General features: G+C 43.1%; 1 protein-coding gene across 1 annotated transcript in view; it reads right to left on the bottom strand.

Moving 5' to 3' along the window:
- LAPTM4B (lysosomal protein transmembrane 4 beta) overlaps positions 1-24412 on the bottom strand; it is a 59464-nt gene extending 35052 nt beyond the window's left edge. Inside the window, exons 1-4 of the mRNA XM_040546604.1 lie at positions 24173-24412; positions 8113-8224; positions 803-876; positions 46-168 (exon numbers count right to left, since the gene is read on the bottom strand). Coding sequence (XP_040402538.1) covers positions 46-168; positions 803-876; positions 8113-8224; positions 24173-24397 — 534 coding nt within the window. The 5' untranslated portion in view covers positions 24398-24412. The remainder of the gene's footprint in view (positions 1-45; positions 169-802; positions 877-8112; positions 8225-24172) is intronic.
- Positions 24413-24931: the final 519 nt, after the last annotated feature.

Here is a 24931-nt window from a genome sequence, read left to right as displayed (position 1 = left end):
TTCTCCCCAAAGTCTCCAAAGGCTTATGAAATTTGGGTGATTTACCAGCTGGCGGAGGTAGTCCTGAATTGTGCTGGGATAGACAAGTACACTGATGGCAACCAACGTGTTGAGAGCAAAGTCAAAGATCTGGTAACAGAAGAAAGGGATGATCCAAGCCGCATGTTGCTAGAAAGGAAATAAAAACACATCAACCACAAGCTAAAATGGGAGGATATATATCTTTCTGCACTAAAACCTAACGAATATCTAACAGAATGCAATGTTACATTTCATGAAACTATAAGAGGAAATAACTTGTAAAATAGGCTAAAAGAAATGTAACATTCAGCCAAAAAGATTGGCCAAACCAGTTTGGCTGCTGAGCTGCTGCAGTATGTGTGGTGCAACCCCTGCAGCTCATTATACTGGGACATTTAAAAACCACATGAGACTTTTTTTTTTTTCCCCAAATAAATAGGATTAATATCAGGACAAACCACAGATGTGGGAGGGAATGGGGAAAAAAAAATCTATTAAATTTGGTAGGAACAAGATTCAGTTCTCTGAATTTACAGTTTGCCCACAGCTTACTCCTATTTGAAAGTGCAGAGAGCAAACACATCTGGGCAGCCTCCAGCATGGGGCTGTGCCATACCACTCATCTAGACAACCAGCTCTGCCACCTCTTTGTTTTGTTTGTTTGTTTTTCTCTCAATTTTCAGCTAAACATGAAATTGTTAGAAAGCAACTTTCTTAATTTTATTTCCACAGAGTTGTATAGTTCACTCGCTTCACATCTTTATGGAATGTAATGAATTACCTTATACGCGCCATACGTAGCCATTGCACAAATCAGAATCATTAGAAGAGAAATTGCTGTGGCAATGCACATATCTGAAAAAGAAACACGTAAGAGTGATTGCAGGAAAAATTCAGAGCTTGGTTCAGTTATTTTGCCATCTGCTTAGTGCTGAGCATCCCAAAGGGCAGGATGGGAAGCGTGGGTGGGTGGGGATGAGCCAGGTGCATCATGCAGCCATTGCTGGAGGAAATCTCTTGCTCCTGTGGGAAATCTCCTAATTATGAGAAGCTAAGACAGTGGTTACACTGCACAAGCCTCCGCAGCCCTGATAAGGCTGGGGGGATGCTGTGAATTGTTCCTTTTTTTTTTTTTTTTTTTGAAGGATTTTCAAATATCTGGGGAAGAATGGCTAGAAGACTATTTTGCCTGTGAGGATGACATCTGTAGTCAGAAAGTGCCGGTGCTGAAGTCAAAGTGTGACCACTGGAGATAAATCTGAGCTTGCCAGACACATGGAGCTCAGCAGGAGCCGGATGCCTGGCTGTTACCAGCCCCTCGGGTACCTTTACATCCTGTACCCAGCTCTGCCTGCTGCGAGACGGCTTTCGGTATCAGGACCGGCAGCTGAAGGCTATCTGTCTTGTGTGAGTCAGCAGGAACCACTGTCACTTCTTCGCCTGTGGTTGCAGACATGCCTCCCAGACTACAAAAGTTTACAGCCTTGGAAAGGATGTCTGCATTGAACTAGACAGATAAGTTTAAATTAACCTTGGGGAGGTCAGGATCTTCTCATTATTGCCACACCTACTCTGCAGCTAACCTAAAGAATGACCAAGATGCCATGGGTCTGGGAAAAAAAAAAAAAAAAAAGAAAAGAAAAAGAGAGGAGAGAATGAACACTGTGGCTTGTTTTTGCAGTAACAGCTGCCATGTATCGTTGCTCACATCTTTCTAAACACTTCAGAGAAGCAGAAATGCATTTTTAAACACAAAACCAGACAAGGCAAGTAGAGGTATCTTACAACAGAAATAATGTACTCCAAACTTTCATTTCAACCATGAATACTACAGAGATAGATGATTTGTTAATGGAAATGTACAAATGTCAGGAAAGGTGAGGTAGTAAAGGAAGTAAAATATTCTTTACAGTTTTGATTGGGGTATTACAGGACTCCTGTCTTTTTCTTCTATTGCTGCTGAGCTTTCAATTGACTTTTTATTAGATTTAAGAAGTTTCTAAGCCACGGACAGCTGGAAGGAGATCCTGGGGGGAAAAAAATCATGTATGTTTGGTCTTTTCCTATACACCTCCCTAGATATAATCACTGGCCTTAGGATGCCAGAAGTGAGAGGCTGCATTTCTAACCCTGCCCTGACAGTAGGTTTGGGAGCACAACTGAACGTTGCAACTATTCTTCAGAGGCTAAGCACAAAGAGGAGAGAGGAGGCAAGGTATTTAGGACATGACTTGTAGAGGTCCCAGCTCTGTGAGTATCCATGAGATACCTGCTGCTCACAGTGCTGTTACAATGTGCGTGGAAACTGCCTGCCTCTGTGAGGTATTTGGTGGACTTGGGACAAAGAAATGCTGTGTTCAGGCTGCTCACTGCCTGACTTTGGAGGCGTTTGAAGGGTGAAGATGCCTCCATTTGACCACAGTGTTGACATGACACCTAACTCTAGCACTTTCTGAGGAGCAGTCCCTCACCTCCCTGTCTGCATCCAAAAGTGGCCCTGCACAGGTGCCCAGGAGCCTGCAAGAGGTCCCTGAAGGGGCCTGATCTGGACAGGGACTCCAGTGGAGCAGAAGAGACCCTACTGCAGGCTGCTTCCTGATTTAAGGGATGGAGCCTCTTTCCTGAACACTTTTAAACCCCTGTAGTGTGACAAGGGCTTGGAGTCCTCATTTCCTTACTCATGGTGCTTCCTACCCCATAGCTTCACACATGCTGGCTTGTGGATGCCATGGGGAGGACACACAGGCTCCCTGTTTGTAATGCAGGAGAGGATGACATCTCAGTGCTTCCCAAATTGCCCTTCAACCCAAATTGCTCTTCAGAGGCACCTTCTTCTCCTGATACTCATCTCATATATCCAGCTTGGACAACTGAGCTACACTACCATGAGCAAACTCCAGCTTTTTAGGAGCTGTAAGGCCTGCAGTGTTTCTGTTGCAGGTGGTCTGGATTCCGTCCTCGAGAGAAAGAAGGACCCACAAAATGAACCTGTGCTAATAACAGTTACTGCAGTCTGTTTGTATGCTCTTATTTGTGTGGGTGTTTACTCTGACTGCCCCCCATGCCTCCTGTGAAATCAAAATGATGTTGAGCACTCCCGGTGCAATCAAGGTTATGAAAGAAAGGAGAGATGTGGGAATGGCCGTCTGTAGCCACCAACCTCAATTGAACCTCTTGAAAAAGAGCCTCTCGGATCGATATTTTCATTTTGGCCATCAGTTTGAAGCCACTGCACGCTTATTTATTCTGCCCATTCATAATCCCAGTCCTTATTCCCAGTCTCAAGGGGAAGCTGCTGTCATTGCAGCTCGCAGCAGACACAGCAGTTAGGGCCTGGCTGTGCTGGTGATCCTGGCAGCTCTGGTTCAGGGCCAGAGCCCAGCGAGCCTGGTCCCTGGTGCCACTCGAGCCGTGCACAGCCGTGCCAAGCCTTCGTTGGTCCAAGCTCATCCTTTCTCATTTAAGGTTTCACTGGGCTTTTTGGGCTGTGTCAGCTTCAATTAATGAGAGTGAAACCAGATATGTAGCACGCTGAATGAGATGCTAGCACGGGCGTGTGATTTTTTCCCCAGCCACGCTGTACATCCCGTGGCACTCACGACTAGATGAGCTGTACCTGCACTGCTGCAGTGTTTATAAGGCCTGCTGCTCTAGAGGGCTTCTTGAGCTTTCTGTTTGGTTTTAAAGAAATGGAGTTAGATTTTTCTCTCTTGAGCCTTGCGGGGAGACATCTTTCTGCGTGTGATAACTTCTGCTTCCTTCACAGGGAGACAGCGAGGAGCTGCAGCAAGGCCATGACCTCCCATCCTCCAGCTCCTTCCCTGCCCACCCTGGAGGGACCAAGAAGATGCTGAGCAGCAGCCTACAATCCCCAGGCAGTTATGTCTACCCTCCCAGCCTTATTTATCTGGCAGCCTGGCCCTGTTACAGCCCGCTGAGGATTACTGCCTCTCTGCCTCCTCCAGCCTCCCTGGGGGAGCTCTGTGACCCTGCTCCCAGCATTGCTCCTGGGGCCCAACCCCTGCATCAGTGGCATTTTCTGTCCAGCAAAAGAAGAAGGCCAGTAAGAAGGAAAGAGAGAAGAAAAGAGTGAGCTTTCTGCATCTTTGAGTCCAGCTCGTTTACTCCAAATGTTAAGATGTAGCCCCAAATAGTGGGGCAGGGATCTATTTTTTTCCCCTCCCTGTGACATGGGGTTCATGCTACACCAGTGATGTTGATGCAGAGGGGCAGGAAGGGTACATGCTCTCTGGTACCCCCCAGTGGAAGTCCAAGCCTGCTATTTATAGGTTTCCTTATAAAAATACACCTATTTTAATTATTGTTTTTTGTGCCCTGGGGTGCACGTCACGTTCTGCATGGAGACCATCCCACCAGCCTGCCCACTCTTCCACTATTCCAACCCTGTACAGAAACCCCTCGCCCCGTCTGCACATCCCTGGGCAAGAACACCAGCTGATTCTGGACTGATTTGCTGACACTGGTGTCAAAGTTCCCATGGGTTCCCACAGGGCGTAGGCAGGATTTCAGTCCTGGCTGTCATATGGGTTAGGAAGGATCACACACACCTGTGACACCATGAGGGCAGTAAATGAGAACAAGCAACACTCCTTGCTCATTTGGGCTTTAACACATCAGGATCATAGCCTGCACACCTGAAGAAGTTGAGCAGGAGTTTCAGGTGAAACCCTCTGGGAAGTCAGAGTGACTTACAGGGCTTTTCCATCTCCCATACAGGGATCATCATGCTTTTACCAGCAAAAGCATCACAAAAGGCAGCTCACATGTTTCTTTCTTGTTTTTCCCAGTCCAACTTCTAGTTCATAAACTCCCCCAGGCCCTGAGGAAATAATGGAAAGAAAGATGAGGCTGAAAGGGCTCAGCTGAGCATCCAGCAGAGAAGAAGAGGAAGCCCAGAGCACTGCCGGTTCCCAGATGCACGCCTCGGGGTGGCAGCCAAGCCACATGCCCCTGTCACCCAGCACATCTATCTGCCACAAGGCAAGACCTGGCAGATGCTTTTTCCCCCATTGTTTCCCTTTCCAGAATAGAAAGAAAAAGCTCTGCCCTACAGCTTTTTCCAAGTGCTCAGGTAGATATTTCCTCTGCTTAATCGACCACTTGGTGCAGAGCCTCTGGCAATGCCCTGGGGACCATGCTCCAGCCTAAATCCTGAAGTTAAGGGTAAGCAGCCATTTGCATAAGAACTGGTGCTGCACCGGCATTTTCAAATGTTTCACAGTTGACTGGCTCTGGCTCTAAGTGTGACAGACAACTGTGACACTGCTGGAATAGAAAACTGAAAATTGTCCATAAACCAGGCCTTAGTACAGTCGTAAAGAAATATGAATACAAATATGGGGGAATCCTGGTTTCTTGGGAGCCAAGGGAAAATCTGTCATCAACATCAGGTGAGCCTTACCTCCACTACTATGACTCAGCTGAAAAGTTTGTTTCCAGCTAATATTTGCAGCGGTTTGACCAAGTCTATTTGAGGAGGGAGGGAAAAGGAGTGACAATTTTACATGCAAAATCTGTTTGTGGTTTTTTTTTTTTTGGATTGCTATACATAAGGGTAACCAAAGTAGCAGAGAATAAAAGTTACTAATACTTCCATCATTATTTGCCAGTACAAGCACAGAATCACCGAATGGTTTGGGTTGGAAGGGACCTTAAAGCCCACCCAGTTCCAGCCCCCTTCCATGGGCAGGGACACCTCCCACCTCCCAGGTTGCCCAAAGCCCCATCCAGCCTGGCCTTGAGCACCTCTAGAGATGGGGCATCCACAGCTTCTCTGGGCAGCCTGTGCCAGGGCCTCACCACCCTCTGAGTGAAGATTTCTTCCTAATATCTAATCTAAACCTACCCTCTTTTAGTTTAAAGCCATTCCCCCTTGCCCTATCACTACACCCCCTGACAAAAAGTCCCTCCCCAGCTTTCCTGTAGGCCCCCTTTAGGTACTGGAAGGCTGCTGTAAGGTCTGCCTGGGGCCTTCTCTTCTCCAGGCTGAACAACCCCAGCTCCTTCAGCCTATCTTCATAGGAGAGGTGCTCCAGGCCCTTGATCATCTTTGTGGCCCTCCTCTGGACCCACTCTAACAGGCCCATGTCCTTGTGCTGGGGGCCCCAGAGCTGAACACAGGCTCCAGGTGGGGTCTCACAAGAGCAGAGCAGAGGGGAACAATCACCTCCCTCGCCCTGCTGGCCACTCCTCTGCTGATGCAGCCCAGGACATGGTTGGCTTTCTGGGCTACAAGTACAGGTAACAACTTTAGGACCTTCATTAGTGTGAAAGTCAATGTATCTTACTGTATTTTGTACTCATGGTTTCACATCTAAGAATTTCAGCACACATATCTAACCTAGGAAATATATACTCAAAAACAGGCAAACAAAACTGGGACAAGGGAAGAACATGTGAAAGTTTGTTTGATGTTTTACTTCACAAGAAAGTGTTTCCTCTGATTTGAACAGATATAATTATATTTAAAAAAAAAAAAATTCTCTCATGCTGGCTATTTCCAGTGACTATAAAAGCCAGCAGCCTGATTCAGCTGCCTTACTTGGTAAGGCATTAAGCTAGAGGGAGTCAAAGAATAAAAGGAGACCTTAATTCACATGTTCGTTCATAATTTAACTGCCTGAGAAATGTTCCCTCTACCGAATGGAAATGAGGTTGCCTGGCCCACAAGCCATCCTTTTACAGTCTTTCAGGGCTCACTTCAGAAACCTGAATAAAAAATATAGAAAATACAATTTTCAAGTGTAGATGGAAATCCCCAATGTACTTGATCTGACAGCTATTGCATTACAAAACAGAATTACTATTTTAAAGCCTTGGGCACTGGCAGGCCTCTGATGTCGGCTATATAAAACCACACTGACAGGCAGTCATTACCAAGGTTAATCTCTGAGAATTAGGACATGGCAGTCAGTTTTAATATGTCAGAATCAGCTAGGAGCCCATCTGTATGTATGACGGTCCCTACTTCCTTAAATCCAGTTATATAAAAAGATTTTTAGTCCAAAGTTGTTGGTGCTTTGTCAGTGAAGACACAATAAAGTAGCAATTGCCCCCTGTTATTAAATGTAAGCCTTCGAGGCATATCTGCACTGAAGAACTTGTGGAAATAAGCATCCCTTAACAAATGACCCAGCAGCTCTGACACACCATGGTCATAATTATTTTTCTCATGTGTGGAGCTATTCCTTTTCCTGCTGATATTTTTATTGGCTTCAGTGGGAATGAGTTGAAACCTTTTGCTGTAGATGTGTGGCTCTGAGCAGCAAGGCACCAGTGGGACTGATGGGAGCCCTTATTTCAGATTGCAGTGGGAAATGTTGAGCATAGCAATCTTGTGAGCAGAAAAACAAATACGTAGACATTTTTTATCAAAAACACATACAAGGGAAAATCTTCTAGGTACTGCTTAAACAGTTAAAACAAACAAGCAGACCAAACACCACCAAATCATTGCCCTGAAAATAAAACTGCCATGGAAGAAAGAAGCATTTGCAAAGGGCAGGAGGTTTTTGCAGGAGAAATAAATGGCATTGAAGATTACTATGGCCTTCCGTGAGAAATAACAGCCCTGTGTTATCTCTATACATCTATGACTGTACAGTTAATACTTACTTTTGCATCTGTCACTACAGGTTGGGGCAAGTCATGCCATGTGCACGTGGGGGTGTAAATGAGTGACCATATTCAGATGGTTATTCAGATGGTTATAGAAATAGCAGCACATGGTCTTATGTGTGTGCAGCCACCGCAGGGCATGGTGCTCAGAGGCCCAGAGTTCCCTGAATTTTCCAACCCCCCTGGGGCTCTCAGCATTGTGCTGGGGAATAATATCTGCATGTCTGGGGGCTGGCTGTGCACTGTCAAGCCAGGAAACAGCACAGGGAACAGGTAAGGCTAGTAGTGGGCAGCCAGATTGAACTGTGCCACAAATACATCTTTCACAATAAAAATGCATCTGTAAGATACCAAGAGGAAGAAATAATTAACGGTCAATAATTACTGAAACAATAGGACAGCTACTTAAATGCTGGAGCAATAGATGTTAGTGCTTAGACAGCCTGTACTTACTGGCATCATCCATAAATTCGAATTCACCCCCTAATTCGGCACTGGTGAGGTGGTACTGGTCAGGGTCGGTCAGGGCGCTCAGCAGAATCAGCAGTACCACCGAGTTGATGATCTGTGGAGAAGAAGGGAGAAGGGTCAGGCTGTGAAAGCAATCCATAATGAAACTCTGGGCAGGACGTCCCACCACAGGCTCTGCTGCTGACTGAGGCACTGGCTGTTTTCCAGCTGCAAAACTGTAGCATTTCACTAACACCAGAATTAGTTCCTCTAGGTTTGTGTGGGCAGGATATATTTCTTTCCCAAGTGGCAGGAAAATTAAACAAAATGTGCGTCACTCCTTTTCCTTCAGACTCTCTCCCACAACATCAGACAAGTTATCTCTGTTCTTTCAGATTACAGAACATGTTAACACAGCTATTTTTTTTTCTGTCAAAAAACTCCAAATCAATTAAAAATGGTAACTTTGTGATTACTACAAACGAGCGCTGCAGTGAAGGTTTATTAGCAGGGCAGAGCTGGAATTGGTGATGTGCCCCATTAAAGTGCTAGATGATCAAAGAAGGGCTCATTTGCTGGAAGAGGCTGCATTTGAGAAGAGGCTGTGAATAATGAGCAGGTTCACATGAGCTGCTAAATCAGGAGGCTTTGGGGGGACAGGAGTAGGTGGCATCATGAGCCCAATGCCTGATGAACATATTTTGTGTCATGTGGCATGGGGAGAAGTTCACACCCAATAAGACTTGCTCTATGAAGCTCAATAAGTGAATTAAATGCAAGAACATAAGATTGACTGAGAAATTCTGTAGAAACAGATTGTCAGGTATGAGTGGAATGCAAAGGTAGGGAAGAGCTGTACTTTGAAACAAATCCGAACAAAATGCTTATAGCTCTTTGAAGTGATGAGGAGACTAATTGCAGAGAAGAAGATTGCTCAGCATGAAATAACACTGTCTGGCTAAAAGATTATTATACAGAAGTAAGAAGATAACTGATCAACAGGAAAAAGGAAGAAAAGAATGCTGATAATAGAATATGCTGGGAAAGATGGATTTGTACTGCTCTGGTTCGCACTTCGAAGTCGTCTCAATTTGATCACAGGTTAGTAACAGCAATAAAAAGGTGTAGAACGAGCTATAACAAGATATGAATAGGCTAGAGAATTTCTTGGGTAAGCTAAATGCTTTCTGATGGGCAAATTCTGCTGTGTTTAGCTGATATCAGATTTGTTAACAATGTTCTTTGAAAAACTGTTAAGAATAGATTGAGTTCACAAGACAGGGAATGAACACATCCAGTTTATACCTTCACAAAGCAGAAAGGCCATAAAAAGAATTTCTGGCTAGACTGTGCAATTTGAGAATAAAATAAACCCAGGAACAGACAATCAAGTGGTCTCCTTGTTGGCACTTAAAATTTGTATGGTCATAAGCAACAACCTCCATGGGTTTCTCAAGGACAAGCCATATTATCTCATCCTATTCACCTTCTCTGACAGGTAAAATAGGCTTTGTGAGCAGGGGAAAAGGAGTAGATAACTTTTTGCATCTTAGCAGGCTTTTTGACATGATGAGAGTCTTGGTAGTGAGCAAGAAAAACCTGGTCTGGTTGAAGGTGCAGGAAGGTGAGCACACAGCCAGCTGCATGGTTGGAATGAAAAATAGCTCTCAAGGATTCACAGAAGATATATTGGTTAGGGGTTCTCCAGTATTGTTCAAATGGTATTTCAAGTTGTGAATTGTGTCTTTATTCCATTTCAGCCAATGCCAAGATGTAAGGACACTGACCGACTATGGCAGAAATCAGACAAAGAGAGAGTAGCGCACCTCATTTGTGACAAACACCTACAGAAGATCAAGAGTAGAGATAACTGAGCACGCAACAGTTCCTCAGAAAGGAGTCCTGGGAGTTACAGTGAATAAACTGAACATGATTCAGCACTGTCCCATACCTGCTGCAGGATCCTGGGTGTTAGATGCAAATTGACCTCCCACATGCCCTCCACAGGGGCTCTGTAGGAAGGGTGCAGTTCAAAGCCCTTCAAAAACATACCAAGAAAAACCCTGTGGAGGATCCTACAGCAGAACAGAGGGTGATCAGACATCCAGAATGTGTGACTGACAGTGAAAAAGCTGGGATTGCTTAGTCTAGTGAAGAGAAGGTGGAGGGAGATACTCTTAGCCTTTCATATGCAGAATATGAAAGGCAAGGAAAAGGAGGCAATAAAATCCTTCAGATCCACTGGGAGATGAGTAAAGTAACAAATTTAAATTACAGGAAAAGGGAATTTAGGTCATGCAACTTGCTGAACAATAGAGGAGATTGTCTAGAAGGGTTTAGGAATCTTCATTACTGCATTTTTTTTCACAGAGCAGTTAGGTAGCTTTGTGTTGGGAATGCTGTTGCCATAGTTTTGGCTTGTCTTTCAAGTCTTGGCTTGGCTTCCAAGGCAGATCAGATGACCATCAGGATTCGAAGTAATATTCTATAAATCCTCTCAGTTTTTAACATTATATATAACCTTTATGTTTCAATCCAGTGATTGCTTTAAACTCTTCTGTGGAAAGCTTGAGGACAGCTATCAGCAATAAATAAATAAGTGTTACTTAAGGAGAGTACTCAAAATAATCAAGCAATCAGAAACTATAAATGCATACTGTGTTGCTATTTTAAAGGCACGCCAGTTTAATCTTTTGTACAGATATAGATAGGAAGATTCATAAAATACTGACCTAGGCACTCTACTTTCTCCATATGGGTATGTTCAGATTCATATTACATGTTGGTCAGCATAGTCTGTTAGTCTGTGTATAAAGACACAGGATGTGTTTGTCTGATCTAAAGCCTAGTGCAGTCAGTGGGCATCTCTCCAAGGCTCTTTAGTACATCACTTTCCTGACCTACCAGGTTTTTGTCTTGAGATCCTCATAACAATCTCCGAGCCCCTTCCAAAAGTGCTGTTAGCAATGAAAAGTAAAAAAAAAAAATAAAAAAAAAATACACCAACTGTTTATTTGCTCAACCTTTTTCTCAAGAGAAGATATGTATGCACAGTTGGGTGCCTTGTTAGGGTTTTTCTTTTGTTTCAACTGTGAAGCAACCATTGAATTTTGAATAATGCTTTAATGCATAAATTTAATGTGCCTAAAAACTTACTGATGTAGCATCTTCTAAGGACACATCATCAAGGAAAAGAGCATAAAGTGAATCCCTGTTGACATATGCAGTTTTTATAAGAGTTGAAATATCTGTTTGAGGAAAAGCAAAGGTTGTTTTACTGCTCTCTCAATACAGCCAAGATTTCTTAGAAATTTTTTTACATTCCTTCAACAACAAATGATGTAACAACAAATTAACAGTGCTTAGAAAACATTTTCATTATGCAATGTTTCAGTCAGCAACTAAACGCTGTGCCTCCTTGATGAAACATCATCCTCCTTTTGTGGATTGAGAAACAGAAACATGTTCATGATCATGCAGCAGGGTGGTTAGTGTTAGGTGGTGAGCATAAAATTCAAGAGTTCCCACTATCAAGTCAGAGCTATGACCACGAGGTCCTGCTGCTGGTTATGGCCATAGTTCTACACAGAGTTATAGCAGAGGAACCCCTGAGGCATCAACAGGCCTCAGCTGGGACCTGCCCCCATGCCCGCCCATGACCCAGGACCCCATTTCAGCTCAGCCCAGGACTGTCAGTCCCTGCCTAAAAACACCACAAGAGAGCTGTTTTCTAGCCTTGCTGCCTTAGTGAACCCCTTCCAAAGTATGTTGGAGCTTGTCTCCAGCTGTGTTCCTGGTTTCATCCTCTTTTGCTCCTGGTTGGGCTCCCTGGATGGCCACTAGCCCTGGTTCATCACTGGCTGCTGTGGGGGCTGTTGATGGACCCTGTTACCAGCCTCCAGCTCTGTCCCAGGCTCAGCCCCTGCAGGATGGCACCTGGGGCATTCTAACAAGAGACTCGATAAAGTTCTCACAGAAAGTCCTAGAAAAGTCCAACTGTCCTCCTATCCTGTAATAGAAATAAAATAACAATTAATAAATCCCCAAATCTTGCTGCTCTGGCAAACAGGTGAAATACACCCCCCTTCTCCTCAATGTAGGGAAATAAAAATACTCTGCTTTGTAGAGACCCCCGAATATGTAATGAAAGCAGGAAATGTTCTAGAGGAGATACGGAGTCCAAATATTGGAGCATTGCTTGGATTTTTCTAACTAAACATGATTTCAAATACGAGTGGAAGATTTTAAATAGCAACAACTGTGTGAGAGAACATGTACACACGGAGCAGGGAGCAAGGCAACAGGTGCTGAGAGCAGGACCAGCACCAACAGCCACGGTTACTGCTCCCATCTGTACAGGGGTAAGGAACCAGCCACTTGTGTATGGTGTGAGGCAGCTCTGCTAGAAGGAACATGCAATGTTTTAGGAAGAAAGGAAGCAACCTCATGTTTACCACAGACAGCATTCAGAGTGTAGAAACTATATAATGTGCTACACTTTGAGACCCCTGCCATCAGTGAGTTAGTTGTCTTTTCCACACCATTTGCTCCAGAGATGAGCAGTGAACTGCAGTGACCCACAGAGATAAAATGCAGAGGAGAGAGAGCAGGTATATCACTGAGCATCAGCGCTGTATCAACCGGTGATAAGAAAATGAATACTGCTTTAATTTCAGACCCTTCACAGAGCTGCAGGTTGCATGGTATCTGTCCCAGCTTACCTAAAATTAAAATAGCTCCAGTAGCTCCAAAGAGCATGCCATTAATACAGATCTTTTGCTGATACCTAACTGAAGCAAAGGGAACAATATTTAAGCTAGTGAGTTACACAGATGCCTGTAAATATTAAAAGAATTGTCAGGAGTGACAATAATGAAATTTCTCCGTGCCTTCCTCCAGCTTACAGTCAGGAGTTGAAATAAAATTGCTCTGACAAAGGAGTTTAGAAGAGGAGATATAAAGCTTACTTTAAATTGGCACATTGCATTAAAAATACACTGATTTTTTATTGAACCCCACAGGGTCAGCTCTACAAATATTCTCGACTTCTCCCAAGACTTCCTGATGCAGTGAAGAGAGTTCCTTATGTTTACGGGAAAAAGTAAGAAGAAAGCTTGCTTTATTTATATTGAGAATTCAATTTAACTGAATCCATGCACACAAAGTTCTTCACACTGTGCTGTGAAAGATGCCCACAGGCTGTTAATTCTGAGTTTTTTCACAGCCTCACTGAGCTCCAGGAGGAGCCAGGGCAGCACATTCCCTGCAACTCTGCCATGGTGGAGCACCAGCACCCTGTCTGGGGGCCCTACAGCTCCAGAGAGGCTGTAATGGCAGTGAACACCACCCTAATACATAGGACAAGAACATATGTTTAGATAAGGGAATAAAAACACAAGTCTGCAAAGCTAACCTTTGTTTTTATGATGTGGAAAATAACAAAAAGTTGGATGGACTAAAGGACTATGACTGGTGGGCCATCTGAAGGGCATTGCTAACCCAGACTTCAAAATACAGTTCTAGTGTACTTTTAAAAACACACTAAACTGGTAGATTTTAGTTTGTTGCTCTCTACAGAACTATTATTGAAGCAAGTCACTGATTACATTGATTTCACTAGTAAGAAATTATAAATGTTTTTAATAAAACTGAAGGTAGTCTCAAGCAAAACTCATTATCTATGAGTTTTTAGTTTTATTTTAGTTTTTAATTTTTTAATGAGTTTTTTATCTATTATTAGTGCCCATTATCTAGAGAAAAACAAAAACAAAACAGAAACAGAAACAAAAACAGAACCAGAAGCAACATTTTTGCTCCTTCAAACTAAACTAACAACAGGTCTGTAAATATTTTATAATACTTGGGTACTTGAAGTCGGTATTACCATCAGAGAAAGTTAGAATGTATGGAAAATGTCTAGGTAAGGTAACTCAAATAGCCGTAATTCTCTTTATCTACCTTTACCATCCCATTGGGCATATTCTTTGCATTTTTGTTGCATTTTTCTTTTAGCATAAAAGACATTGACAAGGAAAAGTTTTGTTTATCAAGAGAGCACAAGAATTCTACAAAAGAAAAAAAAATCAAGTTCATGATATAACTTAACAGTTCAAGGTAGATTTGTGCCATCTGGGGCTCCTTTCACAAATTTCTTTTTTAGCACTGATAATGAGTTAAGAAGGTTTATGATCTATAGTGCCTTATAGGCAGGATTTTCTGTCTGTTTATATCCTCTCCCTGCTAGGCAAAGTTTATGTTTTTCTTTTCTGAATTCTGATTAAAGAGGAAAAAAGGAGGCAATTTTAGAAATTAGGTTTTTACAGCTATTTGGCTGCTGTGGAAAGCAGGCAAATGACGTGAGAAGACAAGAAGTGTATTGGTATGTGCCTAAGTTTCATTACAGATCTCATGGCAGCGATTCAATCGTCTTCCCCCTTAGGGCACAGAGAAGCCAGGAGCTACGTCTGAGCACACGTATGAGCACACGTCATGCGGTGGCCTGAACTCCTAGGAGAGGAAGGAGCAGGACAGTTCTGGCTGTCTGAGCAGACACTTCTTGCTCTTTTTTCCACTCTGTAAGCCTTCTGCTTCATGCTATTTAAAATGTATGTACTCTCCAGTGATGTGGCTAGGGACAAGCTGCAAGTGATGCATGAAATAATGAATGGTTCAGGGAAGGAAACGCAGTCACACTTGGCTAGCTTTTCACCCCACAAAAGAGTAACAGCCTGAAGGGAAACAGAATGATGGCCAAGTGAAGTTGGGTTAAAGGGAAATTCTTCATCCTTTTCACAAGTGATATCCATTCATAGACATTATTACTGAAGGTGTAACGAGGAATACAGAAAGGTTGAGATGTTTATTCAGGAAATGCATGTGCTCAGTCATATTTCCAGGCATCTTAAAAAACAAAATATAAGCCCTCATGCTTCAGGTTACTGCCCTAAATTAAAACAGTAGGAGAATAAATGAAAATGTCTTCCCTGCACAAGACATTCTTTCTAACTTCCCTGTGTGGTTTCTTAAAGCACATGTTTCTGGCTGCTACCTGAAACACTGCACTGGAATAGGGAGAACATTAGTCAAACCAGAAGTATCAATTAAGTTGTTCTTCAATATGGAAAAGACAGCATAGTCTGCAATTCTTTTTGCTTGTGTTTTCTTATTACTCATGAGAATTCAAAGAATGATCCAGGAAGGCTCAGACTAGCATCATACAGATTGCCCATTATAGACAGCATACAATAGAAAGCTGCATAAAATATTTTCATCAGACTTTATATGCAATCTCAACTTTGATTATTATAATGACACTAAGCATTGAACTTTAAAGTCTATGCTGATTAAATTGATATAGGAAGTCCAGCATAATTTATCAGCACCCTTCTATACAAATGACTCAACTACTGCTGGCTGCCAGCCTTTAAACAGTCCTAAAACCCAAACCACAAGAGGCCTGTCACTAATGAAATATGGTAATGACTAAATGTACAAAAGAAAAATTAGATGGACAGGCAGTGCAGGATGCACGCTAGAGACTTCTGCCTCCCTAGAGATAGAGTTTAATTTGTTATATACTTAATCTTAGTCCTATTGTGGTTTAGAGGAATGGGATATTTGTATTCAAATTTATTGGCGGATTCTTTGTTACTTTTGCATTGCATTTAAAGAAAGTTGAAGCTATATCTGATCAAGGTCCTGAAAATGATTGCTGAAGTCTTCTGCCCAGCCTGGGGGAAATTTAATCATATAGCAATGTTCTAGTTACAACATTGCCTGAACAACTCACAATTCCTACTAAAGCACACCTTGGCTCAGGATGCTGTGGAGAGCTAGAAATGAGTTGGCATACATTAAAACTTTGTTAGGAAAAGAGTTTCAAATAGTCAGTTGGGATTTGTTTGGTTTCTGTAGTCATCCTTGACTTCCAAATACAGATTTGGAAATACAACTGTGAAAGGTTGAGGGTGGCCCTGCTCAAGTGTCACAGTTGGGGTGATTTAGGGAACCTCTCATGAGTCTAAACCTTAATTTGCACTCGTGACAGAGGATGGCCCAGTCACCGCAGCTGGAAATGAGCAGGCTGAGTTGCCAGAGGCAGCTGGCCCTGGCTAGCAGCTGGAGTGCCTTACCCATGCCAGCTCACGGTGCTGTCTGTGCCCAGACCAACCTCCAGCCTCTCTGAGCATGAGCTATTGCAACGGTGAGAGGAGTGTGCTCCAGCAAGCCACACACACCTGCTTATTTAACAACCAACCAACCAAACAAAAAAAAATCACCAAAGCCTTGATCAATTATCCTTACGTAGTCACCACAGGCAATTTCCACAGAAACCAAGCAATGGAAAAGGGCTGTCAAGTAGTACACTGCATCCTCACATCATTCTGCAAGCCAGGCAGCAATTTAGCTATATAAAAAAGAAGCAGGCACACCACAAAGGATAGTACACTACAGATAATTACCAAAGTAATAAACAACTTGATCACATTTATCCAATCTGCCTGGGCCCAGCTGTTTCACAGCTGGAAAATGCACCTCTGCAAGGTGAAAATTTCCTGCAAACCCATGTTTCTGCCGAAAGCATCTGTCCTGTCTGAATTAAGTAGCTTAAAGTATCTCCTGACAGAACAAGACCATGCTCAGCACAAGCCAGAAGTGAAGTGAAAAGCAGCCACAGCACTTTAAAAAGCTCTCTAAGCAGAGGACTAAGATCACAGGAGTCGGAACTGACTGCAGACACACGAATGAGAGCAGATCCACAGGAGGTCCAGAACATTGCACTAGGCTCAAGTCCAAATTATATCTTCAGCGATGCCTTGCTGGCAGAGACAATGCCTCAGATGGATGAGGAGTACTCTTGCACCTTCAGTAATGAGCATTGCTCTTCCCTTCCTGTTCTGCTGTCCAGAGATATGGGCCTTTAAGCCCCAAGCTCAGCTGCCGAACACCAGAGGAACTTGCACGCATTTTCAGGTTTTGGCCACTTTGAATATCCATAGCTTTATAGTCAAGTCATGAGCCTCACAATAAAATGAGAGAGGAAGTAGGCAATAGAGGAGATTAATTCCTGCCTATTTTGCAACATCCGTTCCATATGTCCAGGAATATATAAGACTAATTGCATTTTCACTGACGTCACTCTTAATCAATGATCAGTTTACAAAGCTTAATGTCTGGCTCAACAGGAAATGTATATTAACCTTCAACGGAACTGCTAAACACCTTTTACTTGATTAATGTAATACCTTCTCTCCTTTCTGTAAATATGTTCATGATTTTTGAATGACATCTTTAAAAAAAAAAGGTAAATATAGTGTACTGTACTCTTAATGTGTTTCTTTCCTGTAACAAGCATTTATCTAATCTTTGCTCCTTTTTTAACTGTCCGTTTTCTCAAAGGAAGGAGAAAACTGTTCCTTGTAATCTCCGTAAATTTATCACCCAATTGAAAGCCTTACTAAAAAAAAAAAAAAAAGCACATTTTACAAAAGTTTGTATTTTCTGAATTGATAACTATGTTAATTGGAAAAGACAACTCTGTCACTATCCTGAACAGCTAATGCAGATTATCATCTCTAGTTGCAATAATTCATACTGTGAAAAATCCCAGTGTGGTATCTGGGGATACAAGAAAACCTGCATACACAAGATGATTAGAGCTTAAACAAGTGTTTAGAAATCCTTGCGTTTAGTAAGTGCATGGAATGTCCAAAAGATACAAGAAATTTTAGCCTTCCGATGCCTTAAAAAGTTTTTAAAACAGAAACATTAATCAACATGCTGATATGTGAAAAAGTCTGGGGAGGACTGAAAAAATGCTATTTCTGCTCCTCTGTGCATTATAGCAAACAAGCAAACCTGGAGATTTTCACTCAAAACAGAAAACAGAGGTAGTGTTAGATACCAGGTACCTACGAGTCCACTCTTTTTTTGTTGTTGTTGTTTCAGATAAACTTTCTGTCCTCTTCATGCATTAATTCTGTCACCCATAGTTGAGTGATTAGGGTCTTTTCAAGTTGTCTTGTTGATTGTACATTTAAATTTCTCCCACATGGGACTTTATTCAGTATTTTAATTGAAGAAGTCCTGAGGAATGAATTGGACTGAGAAAGAAAGGAAGTGGGATAAAGTCCTCCACAGTAGAAACCTGCCTAGGTTTGTGCGTGGTGGGAAGAATTTATTAAAGAACTTCACCAGAAGCCTTTCATGAAGCAGCCAAGTAGCCATTACATAATTCTAAACTGCCCCTCTATACAAGTTACAATCAGAATATAGTTATTTAGAAGGTCCTCCAGAGCAGATGCATCTTGTTCATGCTAATGATCAGTGCTGGTCTTTATTCTTTGCTTTATCATGTCTAAAACGCAGACATATATTTTCAGTTTCTTACGAAAGTACCATACAGGTCCTGAGTAGACATTTATGTGTAGGATCATTAATGTATCCCCTGCTCATCTTCAGTAAGATAATGAAATGGATGTGATTCACTCTAAAAGTAAATACCCTGAATCCCCCCCTGATTCCAGTGCCAGTTGGGTATTCAACATATACATCAATGATATGTAGAAATCGTTGAAAGTAGCACTCATGTTTCTTTTTTCAAAACAGGAAGGCTCCAAGAGTTACTTGGGAATATTTTTTCCCCCCTCCAAGATCTCAGTATTAATTTTATGAAAGAAAGCACAGACAATAAAAAAGATAATAATTTTGTAGGCAAGGAACTTGGAACATAAATATTCAGTCATTGCAGCTATTTCCACTACAAGAATCAGGCAGCTCAAGTCATTTCAGATTATGTGCTGACCCCTTCACCTGCCGGTGGATAACACTCGTCTGCTGCTGACACTGCATCTCCTGCTATGGGACGGAAATTAGCCGTGTCACTGGCACCACCCAGGTCTTCCCTGTGAATGTACTGCCCAAGCCTGAGCCACGGAGGTGTAATCACCTGGTGAACCCACAGCGAGCCCCATTCTGCAAGACAGTGCCACCAGTTCTGGATTGTTAGAAGAGGCAGAAAAGGGACCAGCAGTGCCTGCAGGATAACCCGACCCAACAGCCCAGCTACATCACACTGCCACAACATGGAAAGTGACATCCCTGGCTGGTATGAAGGAACAGAGACTTCAGTATGACCATTTGTGTGCACATAAAATTGGAGAAACTGTATTGTTAGCCAATTTCATTCCAAATAAAAACAAAGAAATCCAAATTCAGGCTGGAAATTACAAGAAATTTCTTCTCAGAAAGAGTAGTTAGGAGTTGGAACAGGTTGCCCAGGGAGGTGGTGGAGTCACCGTCCCTGGGGGTGTTGAAGGAAAGGTTGGACTTGGTGCTTAGGGACCTGGTTTAGTGGGTGACATTGGTGGTAGGGTGATGGTTGGACCAGGTGATCTTGGAGGTCTTTTCCAACCATAATAATTTTTATGAATCTATGAAATTTCTAAGTAAAGCACAAGACCTCAAACTTGCATTCATGCGAATTCCCACAACCTGGCCCCAAGATAACAAAGTTCCCAGTTTCCTTGAACCTCAGTTTCTAATGGTGTGATTTCCCCCTTTTCACAATTTTCACAATTCAATTGTGTTTGCTTTTTGTTTTTATTTTTTAGTTTTTCAGTCTCCCAATTCTCACAGGTTTGAAAATGGTAACTTCATTTTTTTTTTTTAATTTCTTCTGCCTTCCCTGAAAAGACTTTTTCACACCATTCAAGTGACCGACACTTACAACTCCTTGCTAATGTGAGCAGTCCTAGACAATCTAAAGGTTGCAGGAGTGAGAACAGAGCAGGTTAGAAGGACCTCAGTGTGGGTATATTTTGTTTACTTGAACAGTCAGTTCTGATCTCTGCTCCCTGCCAAGTAAGTCAAGATTTCAGTAATCTTCTAATGGGTATTTAAGCACATCGCCATACATGCTGTTTTGCACAGGCCTTGGAAAAGACAAGGGAATAGACATGGCCCAGTTACAAAGTATAGATCTTGAATCTCTTTTTGACATCAGGCCAAGCACACTTTACTGATCTCAGCAGAGATAAGGAACCTGTAAATCCATTGCACAATGAGGCTATAGTAAGCGGTACTTCTCTTTTGCTTTACCGTATAAAAAGGATAGTACCAATACATTTTTTCATCCATTAGGACTCTATCCCTTCATTAAAAACAACTGGAATGCTGACAGAAACCATTCAAGTTTTCAACCATCCGCTCAGAAAAATCCAGCACTGAAGCATCACGACTAGCAATCCGTCCTGAGCTTTCCACAAATAGCTCGAACGTTGAAGCCACCCCGGCTAAAAACTTAGGCTTGCTCTATTTATGTTCGTACCACATGTCCTCCAGAGAGTGCCTCCACAATCTGAATAACTGGCAGTCATAAAAGGCTCTTGCTCTTCCATTAGTTTTTTATTTTTAGGCTCCGTTGCAGGGCCCTGGGTTGAGGAGACGGAGCAGTGCTTCAGCACAGGCCGTGCCGGACAGCTCCCGCAGTGGTTGTGGGGTCCCGGCTGCCCCGCGTACAAGAGGACAAAGCTCCTTCTTCTCCTGTTCCCCCACCACTACCCCTCCCGGATTTTTTTTCCAGAAAGATGAAAGTTTCATCTTTGCCCTGCGCAAGTCAATGGAAAATAATTGCCGTTGTCCCAGATGGTGCCGGCAGAGCCGCGGGGTGTAAACAAAGCCCCTGCTGCCATGTGTTGAGCTAATGGAAAACCCTTCCGTGGCAATGTCAGCACATCAGAGCTGTTTCTTCTTTGTTTTTTAGATAAAGAAAGGGGAGTGCATTTACTCGGGAAGACAACATGCTGTGTTTACAAGTGCTGTTACCAAAGAGGATATTACTCTGACTCACGGCTACCCACTGGATCACTTGGAGCTAACAAAAACGCCAGCTTTTCATTCTCATTGTCCTTCTTTTTTCCCTACATATATGGCACTTTTAAGACTTTTGTGCCCTAAAGTCTTCTGCTTTATTACTCATGGCCTCAGATTTCATGTTTGATATAATACAAAGAGGTGTAAAGTCCATGCCAGTGGGATGAGAGACAAAGATCAATAACCAGCTGAACTGAACTGGTCCCCAGGTTTCTGAATAAATATTACCCTCCAGCCAGCCATATTATTGCCAGTTTATGAACACTACATTTATCTTCAACATTACAGCATGCCTGAAGTTTTTCTCCCCAGTGCAACACATCAGCTCCTGAAGTGCAGGCCACTCTGGAGCCCTACTAGATATTGCTGTCAGGAATTTTCCTCTGATTGATCTTTGGCTACTTCACCCTTTACAAGTTACATTTTACATTGAAGTACATCAGTGCTTTTTGATAGTATATTTTAAGATGCATACTATAGTGTAATATCATGTAATGCTGTATTACGTTAGTCTAGATGTGGTGCCTATGGCTCTACCAGAAAGAAACTACCGAAACACAACAGCTGCAGAAACATTAGCATTCTGAGATCCATTATGTTCTAAAATGAAGCAAAGTTAAATATTTATTTCCCAGTTATCGATACTTTTTGAAACTACTGTTCCTGTCCTTCACCTGCAGGGGAAAGTGCTCTGATCACCCGACAGCCCCACCTGCACTCAGCTCCCTCACTCTCCGTTATTTGAAGGATCCCAAACATACAATTAAAACATTAAAACTGAAGAGCTAAAACATCATCCCAGAGACACACACTGCTTTTTTCCACATTTACTCAGAAATTCTGCCTCCTGAAATTATCCTAATTGAAAACCTGTTCAACATGTGAAAATGTTACTTAAAAGACCTCCCCAAACTTACAAGCTACTATTTTTTTTCTTCTTAAGAAACTCTTTCTGTGATACTGAAGCATTATATTCATAGTCAGAGAATTAGTAAGACTTGCACTTCACAAGAAGCAAGATATGGGAAAAAAAAAAAAAAAGAAAACTATTCATTCTCTAGGGGGATTCTTTTTTCTCAGGTAATTTCCTGTAAAGATTAATGGCAAACAGTATAGAGAAAACATATTGGTGGTGAAAAATCAAAGATTTTTTTTTAACTTTTATTTGAGGTAACAGTCATAGCTCATTTGTGGTTTGAAGTAATACAACCACACAGAATGAATGGAGAGGAAAAATCACCAGCAGAACAGCACCAATTTTTATGTATACTGTATCAGAACATAACTGATCTGAGATAAAACATTATTTTTCTTATATGACTTTGTAAACTAGAACTTACAACCAGGGGCTTAAGGGGCTTATTGACTTAAGGGGCTAGCCCTTATTTACCTCCTAACTTGGTAAGCTAGCAAAAAGGTTTAGTATTTATTATCAACATGCAGCAAAATTTCTGTTCATAATAGTCAACCTTAAAAATAAAAGTATGTGTGATATATGAGAAAGAACAGAAAGCAGTGTTATGAGTTAACTGGCATGTTATGAGCTATTGTCAGTTTGAAGTCATTTAGGAATCTGCCCTGAAAAATGTATAAAAGGGAAGGAAGCAAAGTAGGAAGAGGTATAAATCAGGAAAAAATCAATACTTAAAAAAGAACATTTTTAAAGAGGTTTTGCAGAAATGTAGTAAGTGAAACTGGGGCACTGGCATTTAAATGTTAGTAACATGGTAGGTAAAGTCTAAAAAAAAAAGCCCTCAGCCTTTTCTTTGTAACTAAAGCTAAGCTAATGCACTTACTTCCCTCTTCCTTGAATATTTTTAAGTCCACTGAACAGCTAAAGTATCTGTATCCCTGTCTTTGTGGAGCTGATGTAAAGAGGCTTCATTCAGCTGAAGGCAGAAAGAAATAACAAGAATCTTGGAAGAAATGTTCAGAAGCTTTCAGGTCATATTCAGACTCACTGAAACTCTGTTATAGGTGGGCAAAAAGGGCATCTTTTTCAATGCTGTGATTATTTCGGATACCACGGGCTGTGGATATTTCTTTTAACTATTAAAAGGGGAGCAAGAAATAGCTGAACTGACACACCATTTTATCAGTGGTGAAATATGCATTTTATAGGACATCATATTTTATGTGATTTCTGGGACATAGATGTCAACCTAGCATTTTAATTACGCTGATTGAATTTATTTAATGAGCTGCCCTACAATGGAGGACAGCCGTGCATTTTTCGCTTCCTTCTGAAGGGAATTTCAGCAGTTAGCAAACAAGCCTGGGTCTAATCTGCTTCCGTCTGCAGTGACCCTTGGCAAACAGCTCTGCGTGGCCTTGGCATCAGATGGGGATGGATTTCTCACACCAAGAGACTGGGAAGACAAAACAGGCTGAGAAGCAGCACATCCACATAACCCAAAGCAACAAACCAGCTCTTTTTATTGTTGTGACACATTTGCAAACCCCACAACTACGGGGCTGGCTCTGGAAAAGCTGCTTTTCCTGCACTGCTACCCAAGGGGTTGAAAAAAGATTGCCAATGATAGGAGAGGAGATGGGGGCTTGGTGCATCTCCTCCTCTTTCCCCGGCTGGACAACCGGGTGTCCAGCAATGCCAGGTGCCCAACAGCCTCTGGATGGATGGATGATGATCCATTAAGGCTGTGCTTCAAGGGTCAATCCCTCACTCCTCCAGCCTGGTGGAGGAAAGAAGTCTTCCTGATATACGTCAGAGGCTCCTGCAAGCCTCCAGCCCCCTGTCAGCCAGGCTCAGATGCCATCAACCACCAGTTATCCAGCACACGCGGAGCAGCAGTGACAAGAGCACCTGCCCTCTTTGCAAAGCAGCGTCTCAAAAATCTTGAGAGCACAAGATTTTCTGTGCAGTGTGGTCAGAGCCTGAGCAGCCTCGGCGGAGTCAGCGCATCCATGGGGTCGCAGCGCTGCAGTGAGCAGTGAACCCTTGCTCCGAAGTTTGGGGAGCCGGGACAAACCCTCACGTCTCGCATCTTCACCCCCAAACTTGTTTTTTGCTCGAGACCCCTCCTTACCTTTAAATCCACACGGATTTCCTCTCTTGCTGTCGGCAGATTTCCACCACCAGCCCTGCCAAGGACCGGCGGAGAAGCGCCGGATCCTCATCGGGGCTCAGCCGCGCCTGCCCGCGTCGGGACCCCCCCAAAACCCCTCTTACCAGGTACCAGACGCCGAGGATGATGGTGCCGGTGCGGACATGGCAGCAGAGGCAGCAGCTGTTGGAGTAGAAGCGTGCCCAGGGCGAGCTCAGCATCTCCGCGGCTCCTCCGAGCTCCTCCGGGCTCCGCGCAGCTCCGCACCGCTCCGCGGGGGCGGAGGCGGGGCCGGGCCGGCCCCTCCCGGCGGGCGGGACCCCCCTGGCCGGGCACCCAGCACGAAACATCCCCCTCCTTCCCTAGTAGATAGGGCCGGAGACGACGGGGAAAATCTCAGCATCGGCCCCGGGTTCTGAAGGCACGAACGGTTGGGGTTTTCCCAGCGTCCTCCCAACCCGCTCCCATAGCTGCTGCCATCGAGGAGGCTGGCGTTGTGGTGGTTGTTTAGCTGGCACGCAAGTGGCAGAAACCTCACTCTTGCTGGCTGTAGTCAGTGCTCTGATGGTGGGGGAACTGCAGCCTGAGTAAGGACCCCCTTCTGGTGGTCAAACAGCAGCCCCCATGCAGGTAGAAGCTAAGCTTCCTACCTAGCGCATGGCTGTTTCATCGTCATCATCAATCATAATATTTTTATTCTTATTCTACTTCCTGAGACTTGTATCATTTTCTAGAGGAAATAACGGAGAAGATTCGACCAGGAGGTCTGCACGCCTGTCCTGACCCCGAGAATAATTCAGTCGCTGACATCTTATCTTGGCTGCTTCCCAAATTGTGCAATTTATCATCAAAATATAACGCTGAAAAGTACTCAGATGTTTCCC

The sequence above is a fragment of the Cygnus olor genome, chromosome 2 (genome assembly GCF_009769625.2).
Source record: "Cygnus olor isolate bCygOlo1 chromosome 2, bCygOlo1.pri.v2, whole genome shotgun sequence".
In the NCBI taxonomy this organism is placed as follows: domain Eukaryota; kingdom Metazoa; phylum Chordata; class Aves; order Anseriformes; family Anatidae; genus Cygnus; species Cygnus olor.
The sequence above is the reverse complement of the archived record's forward strand: the minus strand, read 5'-3'. Positions and strand labels throughout refer to the sequence as shown.